Source organism: Saccopteryx bilineata, chromosome 5 (genome assembly GCF_036850765.1).
Source record: "Saccopteryx bilineata isolate mSacBil1 chromosome 5, mSacBil1_pri_phased_curated, whole genome shotgun sequence".
Taxonomy (NCBI): domain Eukaryota; kingdom Metazoa; phylum Chordata; class Mammalia; order Chiroptera; family Emballonuridae; genus Saccopteryx; species Saccopteryx bilineata.
In genome coordinates, this window is record NC_089494.1 from 105258807 (window position 1) to 105275967 (window position 17161).

Here is a 17161-nt window from a genome sequence, read left to right on the forward strand (position 1 = left end):
TGTTGATCTTTCCAAAGAACCAGCTCCTTGTTTTATTAATTTTCTATTCTCTATTTCATTTATTTCTGCTCTAATTTTTATTATTTCCTTTCTTCGGCTGGTTTTAGTTTGTCTTTGTTCTTCTTTTTCTAGTTCCTTAAAGTGTGAAGTTAAGTGGTTCACTTGGGCTTTCTCTTGTTTGTTCATATAGGCCTGAAATGATTTGAACTTCCCACTTATTACTGCTTTTGCTGCATCCCAGAGATTCTGCTATGTCGTATTGTCATTTTCATTTGTCTGTAAATATCTTTTGATCCCTGTGCTTATTTCTTCTTTGACCCATTCATTTTTTTTTTGTATTTTTCTGAAGCTGGAAATGGGGATAGACAGTCAGACAGACTCTCGCATGCGCCCGACCGGGATCCACCCGGCACGCTCACCAGGGGGCGATGCTCTGCCGCTCCAGGGCATTGCTCTGTCACGACCAGAGCCACTCTAGCGCCTGGGGCAGAGGCCAAGGAGCCATCCCCAGCGCCCGGGCCATCTTTGCTCCAATGGAGCCTCGCTGCGGGAAGGGAAGAGAGAGACAGAGGAAGGAGAGGGGGAGGGGTGGAGAAGTAGATGGGCGCCTCTCCTGTGTGCCCTGGCCGGGAATTGAACCCGGGACTTCTGTACGCCAGGCCAACGCTCTACCACTGATCATTTTTTAAAATTTTTGAGTCTCTCTCTTCTCTCTGTTGTGCCTGAAGTTGCTTGTCTTCTATGTCACTAATCCTACCTTCTATCTGGCCTGTTTTATTAGCTAAGCTTGTTACCTCGTTTTTCAGTTCATGAATTGAATTTTTCATCTCTGTTTGATTTGTTTTTATAGTTTCAATTTCCTTGGTAATATATTCCTTGTGTTTGTTGAGTTGTTTTCTGAGCTCCCTAAATTGCCTTTCTGTATTTTCTTGTATATATCTGAGTATTTCTAGGATTTCTATTTTAAATTCTCTGTCATTTAGCTCCAAGGTTTCCAATATATTAAATTTTTTCCACATCTATCTGTGTTACTTCTCTATCTTTTGTATCCATGATATTCGATTTCCTTTTTCTTAATGGCATCTGAGGGTAGTCTTGTTGATAGCACTAATGAGAATTAATAAAGAATAAAAGGTAAGAAAAAAAGTTAAAAAATGGCAAAAAATTTGGGGAAAAAAACACAAGAAAAAAAATTTATTATTTCCCTCCTTTTTTGTTTCTTCTCTTCCCCTCCTCTGCCCTCCTCTTTAGGAAAATATTGTGATGAACTGTGAATTATATTATGCTAAATGAAACAAAAACTGCTTATAAAGGAGGGCCTGAGTTGGGGGGGAAGTGTTCAAGGGCCAAAAAAGGAAGTAGAGACCCACAAAATGCAAAAAAGGAAAAAATTTGGGTCAAGTTTAAAATGATTTGCTTGTAGGTGATGGTTGACTAAGAGATATAATGAGAGGGATAAGAGGGAAACAGGAAAAAGGAAAAAAGAAAATAAATAAAAGAAAAACTATTGTATTAAGTGGAGCAAAGACTGAATAGAATGGAGATCCTGGGTTGGGAGGAATGCTAATGAGTTAAAAAGCAAAGTAGAAAGCACCCAAAATGCCACAAAAAATCACTCTAGTCCCAAATTAAATAATTTGTTTGTGATTGAGGATTGAATGAGAGGAAAAGTAAAAGGAGAAAAGAGGAAACTAATAGAAAGGGAGAAATAAGAAAAGGGGGAAAAGGAAAGGAAGAAAAAAAAAAAAAAACAAAGAGAGAGAGAGTTAAGGGTTTTGGAGTGTAACCCTCATGGAGAGTAAGGAAGAAGAAAAGAAATAAAATGTAACACTTATAGGTAGTGTAGTTCAAGAAAAGGAAAGAGTAAGAGAGGCAGAGAATAAAAGGACCAAGGTCGAGGAAATAGAAATAATAATAACGGCAAGAAGATGAAAGAAACAAAAAATTAGTGGAACAAATTATAAAGTCTGTGGATTTTTCTTGATTTTGAGAGGTTAACTTGTTCCTTTTTCTTTCCTCTCCCTCTTCCTGGACGGTGGCTCTGTAGCCCAGGCTCTGCCCCTGTGGCACGCTTAGGTAGAGATTTGCAGTTGATGAGACTACGGTGATGTCATATATTAGGCTTCAGTCTCGTTGGTAGTCAAGGTTAGTGTTTGCAGGCTCCTTCAATGAGAGAGTACGTTTTCCCAGAGCCTCTCTCCTAGTCTCTTCTTTCTGAATTAGCAGCCTGATGATCCAGATATGAGGCTGCCGCTGCCGCTGCTGCTGCCTGGGGAATAAGAGGCTCAAAGAGCTGGCAAATCCTCACTCTATCCCCACTCAATGCAGAGCTCTGGGTAAGGCTCTGGCAGTCAGAGCTGCCAGCATAATTAGGCGGGGCAGGGAGCCAATTGCTCTCAAGGTGACTTTTTTTTTTTAAGTTTTTTTTTTATTAATTTTTAGAGAGAGAGAGAGAGAGAAGGGGGAGGGAGGAGCAGGAAGCATCAACTCCCATATGTACCTTGACCAGGAAAGCCCAGGGTTTTGAACCAGCAACCTCAGCATTTCCAGGTCGACGCTTTTATCCACTGCGCAACCGCAGGTCAGGCCTCTCAAGGTGACTTTCTATGAGCCTCCAGTCCTGTTCATCAGGCCTAGCACTCTGTGGGACCACTCTCCCCAGGCTTTCCGCACTTTGTACCCTGTTTTAGCTGGGAAGAAGATGCCCTAGTCACTGCCTGCAGAACAGGAGGTCTTAACATCTGCCAAGTCCCTCTTTTTAGTGTATATCCCTGAGTATGAAAGCTCTGCCAATCAGAAGTTGCCCCCACCCCTTTAGCAGGAGGCACTAAAAAATAACAGACCTCTTGTCTTAGATCACTGAACTGAGAGAGATCTTGTCAATTAGAGCTGCGTAGGTCAGTTGGGAGGTGAGTAGCCTGTGGGTTAAGCTCATTTCAGCGATTGGATCCGCAGAATTGCTCCAGAAAGGACTGCAAGCTGCCTCTGTCCCTCTCCCAACGCTTGATTGTTTGCTTGAATAGCTGTGTGAGGTGCCCCACCCGCCCAGATAAGCTCGGGTGTAGGGAAGCTCACTTTGGCACACTCCCCGCGTGCTGCTGGCAGCTGTGGCTCGTGTGGCATGTGGGCGGTAGCTCACAGCGTGTGCAAGGGGGGCCGGGATGCTCGTGGCCCGCGAGCAGCCGGGTTTCTTGCTGGCAGCCAGGTTGGGGTTGTTCGCCGCACGGCGCACGGTTACTCGTGGCCCGCCCTCGGTAGCTAGCGTGAGCTGATTCACCACAGGCACACTCTTTCCTTGGTTTGAATGAACGTCCATGCCGCACCTTGCCTCCTCCATAGCCTTAGCCCCTCCCCCCAACTCTCAGTTCCAAGTCAAAGCCGCCTTTGTTCAGGTTAGTGAGGAAGGCAGAGTATTTTTTTTCTTTTTTTTATAAATAAATTTTTATTTTAATGGGGTGACATCAATAAATCAGGGTACATATATATTCAGAGAACATGTCCAGGTTATCTTGTCATTCAATTCTGTTGCATACCCATCACCCAAAGTCAGATTGTCCTCCGTCACCTTCCATCTAGTTTTCTTTGTGCCCCTCCCCCACCCCCTCCCCCCATAACCACCACATTCCTGTCCATGTCTCTTAGTCTCGTTTTTATATCCCACCAATGTATGGAACTTTGCAGTTCTTCTTTTTTTCTGATTTACTTATTTCACTCCATATAATGTTATCAAGATCCCACCATTTTGTTGTAAGTGATCTGATGTCATCATTTCTTATGGCTGAATAGTATACCATGGTGTATATGATCCACATCTTCTTTATCCAGTCTTCTATATTTTTTTTACATGATTAAAGCCTTTAAGCAAACTCTTGGCCAACACAAGAATCCATAAAAGAGTAGTGTCCTTAACATGTTCACCAAGTCCAAGTTGGCACCAACACCATGCCAAATCCCTGAAAAATGCAACCCAACCCCAGTTCAGTCTGTTAGGAGCTGTCCCAAGAAGCAGGAGTCTGGGAACAGTCCACATCCAGGAAAAGTCTGCAAGGCATTGGAATTGTTGTCACAATTCTATACTTTGCAGCTCACGTCCAAGTCCCAATGACCGCTGCTTCTAGCTGGTAATGATTCAGGTAGACTGGAAAAGCCATCTGCAGCATGTGTGGAGATGAAACTTCTGTTCCCCTCTGCCTGGAGAGATGAGACCAGGTTGCTTTTCCCTGGAGCTCTGTGACTGTGGCATGGTAAAGAGAACCTTGGGATACACTAAGCTGGGTGGCAAAGGTAAATTCATAATACAAGTTGGCAAAAGGGGGAAAGAGAGCTCTAAATTAGGAGTAGGTCCCAGCCTGAAATATGAGTGGGGCATTGAGGTAGGAGGAATAAAGGAAACACTATATATTAAACAAAGCAGCAGAAAATGGGACTATCAACACCCACAACAGAGATCTTCGAGGGAAGAATAAAAAAACCTGACTATTCAGGCAAGACATAGTTAAGTGGCCCTTGTGCAAATGAGATCAGTTTACCTGCTTCTTGGAAGAAATACCCTAGGCTCATCCACAGTGTCGTAGATGGGGCCGACGGCCCTGGGCACCTTCAGCCTTCAGTGGCAAACCCCAGCATTCTGGGCAAGGTTAGATCATAGGTGGCTGGAGCAGGGCTGGAAGAGACTGAACCCTCCCTTAGAGGAGTGACGGAGAAGCCTACCTTCCAGTGTCCCTGTTTTCTCACAGCAGAGGCATGAAAGTTTGGCAGGCTTTAGCTCAATGACCTTCCTTTCCACTATTGAAGCAGGACCCAGATGGCATCCTATGAGACCCCTTTGGGGCTTTGGAGCCTTTAAGGGCATATCCTAAAAGCTGGTAGTTCCCCTGATCTCTATTGGGCTTTTTCTGCCCTTGGTATCTTAAAGGCCATGCTCAGAAGATCTTGCTGAGGGGTTTGAGGATTCCCATCTGCCTATATAAATCTTTTCCATATATCTGGAGCTATTTGGAAAAAGACAACACAGTGTTATTAGTTGGATCAAATAAAGAAGGTAGTAGTTTGCAGGATAAAAAGATTTGTTCATCAGCATTCAAAAGAAATTTAAAAAATTTTTAAGTAAAAAGCATGATATGGTAGACCCATAGGAGTTCCAGGATGTGACTCCTCCCTTTTAAATTTTTTTAAATTGACCTTAAAATATTTGCTGGGTACCCTTTAATAATACCTTGACTTTAAAATTTTTAAGAATGACAAAATACAGTAAATGCTTTTGCTCCATAAGCAGGAGCATTGTCAGTTTAACCAGTTTAGGAAATCCAATAATAGAACAATGCATACAGACAATGAGCTATAACATGCTTAGTAGCCTCTCCTGTTCTGACAGAGGTTATGTAGATCCGGAATATGTATCCACTGTAACATGGACATAGGACTGTTTGCCAAATGAAGGTATATGAGTAACATCCATTTGTCAAAGTTGTCCTGGTAGGAGTCCTTGAGGGTTAACTCCAAATGAAGGGGCAGATTGTAGTATAGGACCCCTTGGACAGGATTTCCCAATCTGCCGTGCTGCTTCCCGAGAAACTTGAAACTGTTTACACAGGGCTGCAGCATTCTGGTGATGAATAGTATGAGACTGAATTGCTCGATCTGTCATGGTTGCTCCAAATAATTTTCTTTTGGGTAGCTTGATCAACAAGGGCATTCCTAGGCCCTGGCCAGTTGGTTTAATGGTAAAGCGTCAGCCTGGCGTGCAAGAGTCCCAAGTTCGATTCCCGGCCAGGGCACACAGAAGAAGCGCCCATTTACCTCTCCACCCCTCCCCCTCTCCTTCCTCTCTGTCTCTCTCTTCCACTCCCACAGCCAATGCTCCACCTGAGCACAGTTTGCCCGGGCGCTGAGGATGGCTCTGTGACCTCTACCTCATGTGCTAGAATGGCTCTGGTTGCAACAGAGCAACATCCCAGATGCACAGAGCATCCCCCCCCTGGTGGGCGTGCCAGGTGGATCCTGGTCAGGTGCATGCGGGGACTCTGTCTGACTGCCTCCTCGTTTCCAACTTGAGAAAAATACAAAGAAAAAATTGAAAAATTAAAAAAAAAAGGGCATTCCCTTGTGCTAAAGCTTCAGGGAGCATTGAGTGAGCTTGAGTGTGTCCTTTAAAACATGGAGCTCTATGTTGACATACAAGTCTTTGAAGAAGGAGGAACTGCTGAAATAGTTCATCAGCATTTGTCCCTAAGACAGCAGTCTTTATAGTGGAAACAGCATAAGTAAATATTTGTTGTCTGTATATAGATTAAAGGGGGTATATGGCAAATGCTGAAAAGTCATGTTTATGGCATTTAATTCTAGACTTTGAGCTGATTTTTAGTTGACAGTTTCAGTATAAAGTTGTCCATTGATTTGCAAGAGTGATTTGCCATTTAGTGGAAATTTCCCAGAGCCATTGTTGTTGATGCTTTGAAAAAAGGAACAACAATAATTTTGAGGCTCAAAACCTATAAGCTGTAAGGGTCGCCTGTGCCCCTTGATAATCCAGGAGGCAGCAAGATCAAAATATGAAAGTGTATTCCATGGGCTATTAGATGGTTCAATGTGCCCAAGCTGTAGCTGCTCTTCTACCAATTGAGCAGCTGCCCTAATTTTCTCCTGAGAAAGGGGCCATTGGTCTACCCATACAGGATTATCTGATTTCCAAGTAATTGGGTCTGCACAATGCATATTGAGGTAGCAGGAGGTACCAAGGCCCCTATGCTAAATTTTGATACGCTAATCCACATCTACTGGTATTGGGTGCCATTTCTATGGGGGTGAGAATTCCTCGCTGTTCTTTCCCTAGTCCTTTGGTGGGCAAAAATCCCCTATCAAGCATCTGAGTACTGACCAAACCATTAGGACTGACAAGCAACGCTCCCATATTTTTCAAAACATCTCTACCCCACAAATTAACTGGCCATCCAGGGAGCACATAAGGCTTAAAAAATCCAGAATAACCTTCTTAATCTTCCCAATGTAGAAAACTAGAACTTTGTTGAGGGGATTTACTCTGCCCTATACCTTGTAATTCTGTGGCTGCTGCGTGAGTGGGCCAGGAAGGAGGCCAATGTAGCTTAGCAATAACAGATACATCAACTCCAGTATCTAAAAGTCCTTTAAATTTATGCTCATGTATCGTTAGTTCCATTTCAGGGCATTCCTGACCTATTTTTTTAAATCCAATTGGCAAAATCAGAGGAGCCAAATCACCAATTTGCTTGGGTCCCCTTTTGCAGGATGTGGCCTGAGAAGCAGAATTAGCATCCTTATACTATTCTTCTAACTACCTGAATTAGCCTTGAGACACATTCTTTTTTTTTTTTTTTTTTTTGATTAATTTTGATGGGGTGACATTGATAAAATTGTCTTCTGTCACCTTCTAACTGGTTTTCTTTGTGCCCCTCCCCTCCCCGTCCTCCTCCCTCTCCCCCCCCCACCCTGTAACCCCAACACTGTTGTCCATGTCTCTGAGTCTCATTTTTATGTCTCACCTATGTATGGAATCATATAGTTATTAGTTTTTTCTGATTTACTTATTTCGCTCAGTATAATGTTATCAAGGTCCATCCACGTTGTTGTAAAATATCCGATGTCATCATTTCTTATGGCTGAGTAGTATTCCATACTATATATACACTAAAGCTTTTTAATCCACTTGTCCCTCTGATGGACACTTGGGCTGTTTCCAGATCTTTGCTATTGTGAACAATGCTGCTATAAACATGGGGGTGCATTTCTTCTTTTCAAACAGTGCTATGGTGTTTTGGGGGTATATTCCTAACGGTGGTATAGCTGGGTCAAAAGGCAGTTCGATTTTTAATTTCTTGAGGAATCTCCATACTGTTTTCCACAGTGGCTGCACCAGTCTGCATTCCCACCAGCAGTGCAGGAGGGTTCCCTTTTCTCCACATCCTCGCCAGCACTTATTCTGTATTGTTTTATTGATGAGAGCCATTCTGACTGGTGTGAGGTGATATCTCATTGTGGTTTTAATTTGCATTTCTCTAATAATTTGTGATGTTGAGCATTTTTTCATATGCCTATTGGCCATCTGTGTGTCCTCTTTGGAGACGTGTCTATTCATTTCTTTTGCCCATTTTTGGATTGGATTGTTTGTCTTCCTGGTATTAAGTTTTACAAGTTCTTTATAAATTTTGGTTATTAACCCCTTATCAGATGCATTGTCAAATATATTCTCCCATTGTGTAGTTTGTCTTTTTATTCTGTTCTTATTGTCTTTAGCTGTGCAGAAGCTTTTTAGTTTGATAAAGTCCCATTTGTTGATCCTGTCTTTTGTTTCACTTGCCTGTGGAGACAAATCAGCAAATATATTGCTGCGAGAGATGTCCGAGAGCTTCTGCCTATGTTTTCTTCTAAGATGCTTATGGTTTTACGGCTTCCATTTAAGTCTTTTATTCATTTTGAGTTTATTTTTGTGAATGGTGTAAGTTGGTGGTCTAGTTTCATTTTTTTAAGGTAGCTGTCCAATTTTCCCAACACCATTTGTTCAAGAGGTTGTCCTTACTCCAATGTATGCTCTTACCTCCTTTGTCAAATATCAGTTGTTCATAGAGCTGTGGGTTTATTTCTGGGTTCTTTGTTCTGTTCCATTGATCTATATGCCTGTTCTTATGCCAGTACCAGGCTGTTTTGAGTACAATGGCTTTATATCTTGATATCTGGAAGTGTGATACCTCCCGCTTTATTCTTCCTTTTCAAGATTGCTGAAGCTATTTGTGTTTTCTTTTGGTTCCATATAAATTTTTGGAATATGTGTTCTATATCTTTAAAGTAAGTCATTGGTATTTTAATCAGTATTGCATTGAATTTATATCGCAGAGAGTTTCTTTGTCCGACTTATTTCCTTCAGGGTTGATTATATATTTAGTCAATTTTTCGCTTGATCCTACCTTCGCCTTCAGTGTGTGAAACTTCCATATGCTCCAAGGATAGATTTTTCTGTCTCCAGTTCATGAACTTGTTGAAATTTCGGAGAGATTTGTTGGTCGCACTCCTCAGGGCGTCATTTCTCTGACGTCACTCCCATACTTTTTCTTATGTGGCGAAATCCTTTTAGTAGTAATGATGAAGGACTTTTATCAAGAATGAAAATTGGATATATTTAGTTGCCTTTTTGACATCTAACATTATCATAGGACACTTTTCTTTTTGATCTATTAACATTGTGAGTTAAAATAACATATTTTTATGTTGAACAGTTTTTTTATTCTTGGACTTGAACTTTTCACATCATGTTATTCTTTTAGTGGTCTATGAATTCTGTATTTTACTAATCTATTTAAAATGTTTACACCACTGCTCACATGTGAGATTGTTCTTTGATTATATTTTGTGCTGCCAGGTGACGGGGTGGCCGAGTGGTTAAGGCGATGGACCACTATTTTGTGCTGCCTTTCATGTTTTAATATCCTGAAGTACCATGTTATGTTGATTTCTTTTTATATTATTTTGTGTGTGTGTGTGTGTATTTTTCCAAAGTGAGAAGCCAGGAGCGGGCAGACAGACAGACTCCCCCATGCGCCCGACTGGGATCCACCCAGCATTCCCACTAGGAGGCGATGCTCTGCCCATCTGGGGCGTCACTCTGCTGCAGCTGGAGCCATTTTAGTGCCTGAGGTGGAGGCCATGGAGCCATCCTCAGCGCCTGGGCCAACTTTGCTCCAATGGAGCCTTGGTTGCGGGTGGAGAAGAGAGAGACAGACAGGAAGGAGAGAGGGAGGGGTGGAGAACCAGATGAGTGCTTCTCCTGTGTGCCCTGGCCGGGAATCGAACCCAGGACTTCCACACACCAGACCAGCGCTCTTCTGCTGAGCATATGGGCCAGGGCCTATATGTTATGTTGAATTTTAAAAATAAACTAGAAGTTTTCCTTTTTCAGCACTGTCTGGGATAATTTAGTGTCATTCTCTCCTGGCCACTCCTTTAGAAAGAGGGCAGCCCTTTTGTCTTTCTTCCCAGCATAACTGATACTAGGTTGTAGACCTGTAACTTTCTTTATTCAGCTTTTTTTTTTTTTTTTTTTGCATTTTTCTGAAGCTGGAAATGGGGAGACAGTCAGACAGACTCCCACATGCGCCCTACCGGGATCCACCTGGCACACCCACCAGGGGGCGATGCCCTGCCTATCCGGTGCGTTGCTCTATTGCGACCAGAGCCATTCTAGTGCCTGAGGCAGAGGCCATGGAGCCATCCCCAGCACCCAGGCCATCCTTGCTCCAATGGAAGGAGCTCTTCCGGGAGGGGAAGAGAGAGACAGAGAGGAAGGAGATGGGGAGGGGTGGAGAAGCAGATGGGCGCTTCTCCTGTGTGTCCTGGCCGGGAATCGAACCTAGGACTTCTGCACACCAGGCCGACGCTCTACCAGTGAGCCAACCAGCCAGGGCGTATTCAGCTTTTTATTTGAAAGTTATTTCATCCTTATAGATGGCTGCAAAAATATAACTAGTACAAAAACATCCTTATACTTAGATTTATCTGTTGATAACCTTTAATCTTATTTGTAAAGATTCGATTTTTAGTAAAACTTTCCTAGGGACTTGGGAAGAATAAAACTATAATATTAAAAGCATAACATTTAACTGCTAATACTAGAAATGGCTAATCTTTAAGTATGTTTGCTCAGACCTGGCTTTCTGTCCATTGCAGAGCCTTTTACTGCGTTCCTCTTTGCTGTCCTCCACGTGGTAATCAGCTGTGCTTGGAGCATAGTCCATCTTACGTTTCACTGACATCCTCAGCTTAATGTCTTGTCCTTAGAGAGTTTTCCATCCCATGCTGCCATCTAAGTCCAGCCTCCTTTCTAACCTCACTGGATCCAGTGTTTTCCCTTCATAAGAAAGCTTAATCCTACCCATGAAGGAGAACATGACCATCAGGGAAGTGACAGCACATACCCAAAGTGTAGCCTCTTTGGTCTTTTTAAAAATTATTTATTGAATGTATTAGGGTGACATTGGTTAATAAAATAGTCATCTTCTGTATATAGTTGGTATATAAAAGCAATCACAACATAAAAAATTGAAACTGAAATTATTTATGTTGATTAGGATCATTGTTACTTAATTACTCTTAATAATTGTATAGAATAAGACATTAAGAATACCTGATACTATTCTCCTAAATGATTTTAAAAACATTGATGAGCCTGACCTGTGGTAGCGCAGTGGATAAAGCATCGACCTGGAAATGCTGAGGTCGCTGGTTCGAAACCCTGGGCTTGCCTAGTCAAGGCACATATGGGAGTTGATGCTTCCAGCTCCTCTCTCCTCTCTCTCTGTCTCTCTCTGTCCCTCTCTGTCTCCTCTCTAAAATGAATAAATAAAATGAAAAAATTAAAAAAAAAACAAAAAAAAAAAACATTGATGAAATGTACCCTTGAAGTTCATGTATTCTATTTAATTATTGTGATGTAGTTACCTAGATAGTTGTACTGTTGTAGAGTCAGAGCTTTGGTTCTTTTTATTAGTAGTAGTAGTATTGATTCTAGAGAGAGAGGGTAAAGGGAGAGAGAGACAGAAACATCAGTCTGTTTCTGTATATGCCCTAACAGAATCGAACTGCAACCTCTGTGTATCAGGATGATGCTTTAATCAACTGAGCTATCCCACCAGGGTAAGCCTTTGGTTCTTTTTTTTTTTTTTTTTTTTTTTTTTTTTTGCATTTTTCTGAAGCTGGAAACAGGGAGAGACAGTCAGACAGACTCCCGCATGCGCCTGACCGGGATCCACCCGGCACGCCCACCAGGGGCGACGCTCTGCCCACCAGGGGGCGATGCTTTGCCCATCCTGGGCGTTGCCATGTTGCGACCCTCCTGGGTGTCGCCATGTTGCGACCAGAGCCACTCTAGTGCCTGGGGCAGAGGCCACAGAGCCATCCCCAGTGCCCGGGCCATCTTTGCTCCAATGGAGCCTTGGCTGCGGGAGGGGAAGAGAGAGACAGAGAGGAAGGCGCGGCGGAGGGGTGGAGAAGCAAATGGGCGCTTCTCCTATGTGCCCTGGCCGGAATCGAACCCGGGTCCTCCGCACACTAGGCCGACACTCTACCGCTGAGCCAACCGGCCAGGGCTAAGCCTTTGGTTCTTAATGGGTGATTTAGCCTTAATTGTGATGAAACATTGATGGTTCCACTTTAACAAATTCTATTGCAGTTAGAGTCCAGAGCTTTGAACCACCTATTGAGTGTATTATTTCTTTCTACCTAAATTACTTGACATATATTATTGCTTTTTTTCTTGCAATCTAAATATATTATTTTATAATTGAATGTTATACTATTTAAAATTCTTTGCAAAATACTGAAGTCTAACTACAAGTTTTAAAAGTTTGTTTCTGGGGGCCTTGCTGGATACCTTGGTGGTTGGAGCGTTTTTTCAGTGTGAAAAAGGTTGCAGGTTCCACCCCCAGTCAGGGCACATACAGAAATAGGTAGATTTTTCTGTCTATCTCTCCCTCCCCCTCTCTCTGAAAGTCAATCAATAAATATTTTAAGTTTGTTTTTAGAGAAAAAATAGTGCCAGACAATTATTTTTCTATTTACAAATTTTATATAAATCTTAGCTGTCCTATGCTATATATCATTTCTTTCCTTAATGGGAACATGAAATTACACTAATATTCCTTTATTTTCTAATTTGGAATCATGTTTTGTTTGAGTTTGTCTCATCATACTTTAAAGTGGGGGTCATTTTGTCTCTAAATCCAATCACAAGTGGTTTGAAAATAAGATAATTTTTCTAATGAATTTTAAGGGTCTTCATAATATTGACCATTTAATTGTGGAATCCAATTGACTTTGCATTGGAAAATTATTATTATTATTATTATTTATTTTATTTTTTCGTGAGAGGAGGGGAGGCAAAGACAGACTCCTGCATGCTGCCCAACCAGGATTCACCCGGCATGCCCACCAGAGGGCGATGCTCTGCCCATCTGGGGCCCTTGCTCTGTTGCAACCTGAGCCATATTTTAGTGCCTGTGGCGGAGGCCATGGAGCCATCCTCAGCGCCCAGGGCCAACTCACTCCAATTGATCCTTGGCTGCAGGAGTGGAGGAAAAGAGAGTGAGAAAGAGAGAAGAGAGAGGGGGAGGGGTGGAGAAGCAGATGGGCACTTCTTCTGTGTGCCCTGACCTGGAATTGAACCTGTGATGCCCACATGTCAGGCTAATGCTGTACTACTAAGCCAGCTGGCCAGGGTGGAAAATTGTTTTAATCATACTCTTAAATAAAATATTTGACATTTTCTTTCAAAATATTTTAGCTTTTATATTTATTTATCTATTTATTTTTAATTTAGATGGGTCTAGGAAAGACCATCCAGGCAATTGCCATCGCTTACTTTTATAAGGAGGAATGGCCTCTTTTAATAGTGGTCCCTTCGTCTCTGAGGTACCCTTGGACAGAAGAAATAGAGAAATGGATCCCAGAGCTGGGTCCAGAAGAAATCAATGTTATTCAGAACAAAACTGATGTTAGGTAAGAACAACTGTTTAATATTTATGGGAAAAAAGCACCAAACATTGTTATATAGCAAATCAGTCTCTATACAGCATTAAGTCTATTGACCCAGGGCTGAAAGTGCAGCTGCCTTACTGTGTTGGCACTGGCCCTTTAAGAGCCCCTCCTCTGTTCTGGAGGGCGGAGAACTGCAGAAGACTGGCTCTGTCCTTTATTTTCACTGGTGATATAGAACACGAAAAGTGACATGTTTTATTTTTAATGCACTTAACTATTTAATTCTACAAACTCATTGGGATCCTAGCACTGTACATAAAAAATGAATAAGACACTTGCCCTGCCCTCACCAAGCTTGTAGAAAGGGGGACAAATATGTAAACAGATCATTTCATCATAGTATAATAATGGACATTATAGATGGGTGAATGACAGAGACAGTTCTAAATATCAGGCAACAGCCTGACCAGGAGGTGGCACAGTGGATAAAGTGTCGGACTGGGATGCAGAGGACTCAGGTTCGAGACCCCGAGGTCGCCAGCTTGAGCGCGGGTTCATCTGGTTTGAGCAAAAGCTCACCAGTTTGGACCCAATGTCGCTGGCTCGAACAAGGGGTTACTTCATCTGCTGAAGGCCCATGGTCAAGGCACATATGAGAAAGCAATCAATGAACAACTAAGGTGTCACAATGCCCAACGAAAAACTAATGATCGATGCTTCTCATCTCTTTGTTCCTGTCTGTCTGTCCCTGTCTATCCCTCTCTCTAACTCTCCCTGTCTCTGTAAATAAATAAATAAATAAATATCAGGCAACATTCTAGACCGGGGGTCAGGAACCTTTTTGGCTGAGAGAGCCATGTATGCCACGTATTTTAAAATATTATTCCATGAGAGCCATGCAACCGCCCGTGTACGTTACTCATTATCCAATAAAAATTTGGTGTTGTCCCGGAACACAGCTGTGATTGGCTCCAGCCACCTACAACCATGAACATGAGCGGTAGGAAATGAATGGATTGTAATACATGAGAATGTTTTATATTTTTATCATTATTATTTTTTTATTAAAGATTTGTCTGCGAGCCAGATGCAGCCATCAAAAGAACCACATCTGGCTCATGAGCCATAGGTTCCCGACCCCTGCTCTAGACCAATGTTTCTCAGCATGAGAAACACACTTCATCATCCCAAGACCGGGGATATTTTTGTTGTCATTGTGACAGGGATTCCACTGGCCTTGAGTGAGAGAGTCCAGGAATGTGAAATGTGCTGCAGGGTACTGGACAGCCCTGCAATACTAAGCATTGTTCAGCTTCAAATCCTGGTAGCTCCTGGGTTCAAAAACACGGCTATCCTGTTTATCAGAAGACTTCATAGAATAGTTAATTAAAATTTCAGGGTCCACTTCATTTATGATATAGGTGTATAGAAGCACATATTCTCAGAAAGTAATGTTCTTATCCCGATAAAATATAGCTTGCTGGGTGTCAAAATCCCCCAAAGACCATTTAACAAAAAAATTGAATTTGGTTAACCAAATTTTAAATTTTGTATTCTGGTTACTCATATTGGAGGACTGCAAAGTCTTAAGAGAAATTAGGTTTCAGTGGTGATACCATGTCCTCTTAATTTACCTCTTTTTTTTTTTTTGTATTTCTCCCCAAATAGTTGTAGTATTTATGATAAGTTGATTACTAAAATTTTTTTTTTTAAAGTTCATGGATTTTCTTTTCTAGGAGAATATCGACCAGCAAGGTGACAGTTCTGGGTTACGGTCTCTTAACGACAGATGCAGAGATTTTGATACATGCACTGACTAATCAGAACTTCGGCGTGGTGATAGTGGATGAATCACACTACATGAAGTCCAGAAGTGCAAGTCGCAGCAAGATTCTATTGCCGCTAGTACAGAAAGCCAAACGGGCCATTCTTCTTACAGGAACTCCTGCTTTGGGAAGGCCTGAAGAGGTATTAAGATCATTACACTTTGGTTTTTAAAAACAAAACAAAATACAAAAACTAATAAACAAAAACCCCCCAGAATGTTGTGAAATTTCAAATTAGATACTTCAAATGCCAGAAGAGTACTTTGGAAATTTCTAGACAGCTCTTAATGATTAAATATATCTTTTACTCTGACTTTTTATCTGCTATTTACATGTGAACCTCAGTCATGCTTGTGAGTACTTGGTGTTATATTAAATTAAAAAAACTTTTACCTTTATTATAAGGGTTTCATATTTAGTCCACATTTGTAAATAACAATTGTTATCCAGTCTATTTTACATGATAGGATCTTTCGGATTGGAGTTAAATCAATTTTGTATCTTTTATAAAAATATTTTTTATGTATTTTATACTGTATTACATAAGCTCTTTCCATTTCTCTTTCACTTTAAGATCCATGTTTGGGAAGATAGAGAACTTATATGCAGACCAAATAGAGTGTCTACTTAGACGGGAGGAATAAGCATTCTGCAGTGCCCCACTTACCTTTGACTGTTGTGAGTGGCAGGTGGGGTACAGAGTGATTAAAGGGTTGGGAATAAAAAATAATGAGTGAAACTCTTACAAGTCTGTAAAGGTCATTGTAACCCAAGGAAGCTATGTCTATTACAGCATTTACCTTAAACCAACCTATTTCTATTTTTAAAACATATCCTACAAAATAATCTAATATAAATGTAGATGGCAGATGGATAGATGATTGATAAATGTAGATGGATAGATGATTGATAAATGTAAATCCCATGCACCCTACTGGGATCCACCTGACATGCCCACCTGGGGGCGATGCTTGGCCCATCTGGAGCGTTGCTCAGCTGCAATTGGAGCCATTCTAGCACCTAAGGTGGAGGCCATGGAGTCATCCTCAGCACCCAGGCCAAGTTTGCTCCAGTGGAGCCTTGGCTGCTGGAGGGAAAGAGAGAGACAGAGAGGAAGGAGAGGGGGAGGGGTGGAGAAGCAGATGGGCGCTTCTCCTGTGTGCCCTGGCTGGGAATTGAACCTGGGATTTCCGCTCGCCTGGCCTACCACTGAGACAGCTGGCTGGGGCTTGTCTTTAACCTTCTGCATTTTACTTTTGATCTCTTGGTGTGGGCCACTTTTGGTTCATCTTGTTTGGGACTTTGCCCTTCCTGGACTGGAATGTTTGTTTCCTTCACCAGGTTAGGGAAGTTTTCTGTCATCATATATATACATATACCTACATGTATTTATATTTACACAGAAATACACAATGAAATACACATTAGGTGATTAATTTGTACTCTGTACTTATATAAAAGCTAGAAACGGCCTATATATCTATTAATAGGAAACTGTTTAAACATTTCAAAGTAATCTATACAATAGCTTGCTATTGTAGCCTTTAAACAGTGCTTTATTATTGTAATGCGCTGTTTATATAACTTTTAAAACTAAGTAAAAATAAATATATATGCACTTTAATGATGTCTCGGGCATGGTTTGGGGGACAAATTCTAGTTTTATATGTATAATATGGTTTTATTCGTGTGAATAAAAGAATATATACTCAGCGGTAGAGTGTCGGCCTGGCGTGCAGGGGACCCAGGTTTGATTCCTGGCCAGGGCACATAGGAGAAGCGCCCATTTGCTTCTCCACCCCCCCCCTTCCTCTCTGTCTCTCTCTTCCCCTCCC

The 17161-nt window shown here is 41.8% G+C and overlaps 1 protein-coding gene across 2 annotated transcripts in view; it reads left to right on the forward strand.

The window, feature by feature from the left end:
• Positions 1 to 17161, forward strand: part of ZRANB3 (zinc finger RANBP2-type containing 3) — a 249890-nt gene that overhangs the window by 117430 nt on the left and 115299 nt on the right. For both annotated transcript variants that reach the window (XM_066279993.1, XM_066279995.1), the window contains 2 exons: positions 13343 to 13521; positions 15237 to 15468. In XM_066279993.1, the coding sequence (XP_066136090.1) occupies positions 13343 to 13521; positions 15237 to 15468 (411 nt within the window). The remainder of the gene's footprint in view (positions 1 to 13342; positions 13522 to 15236; positions 15469 to 17161) is intronic.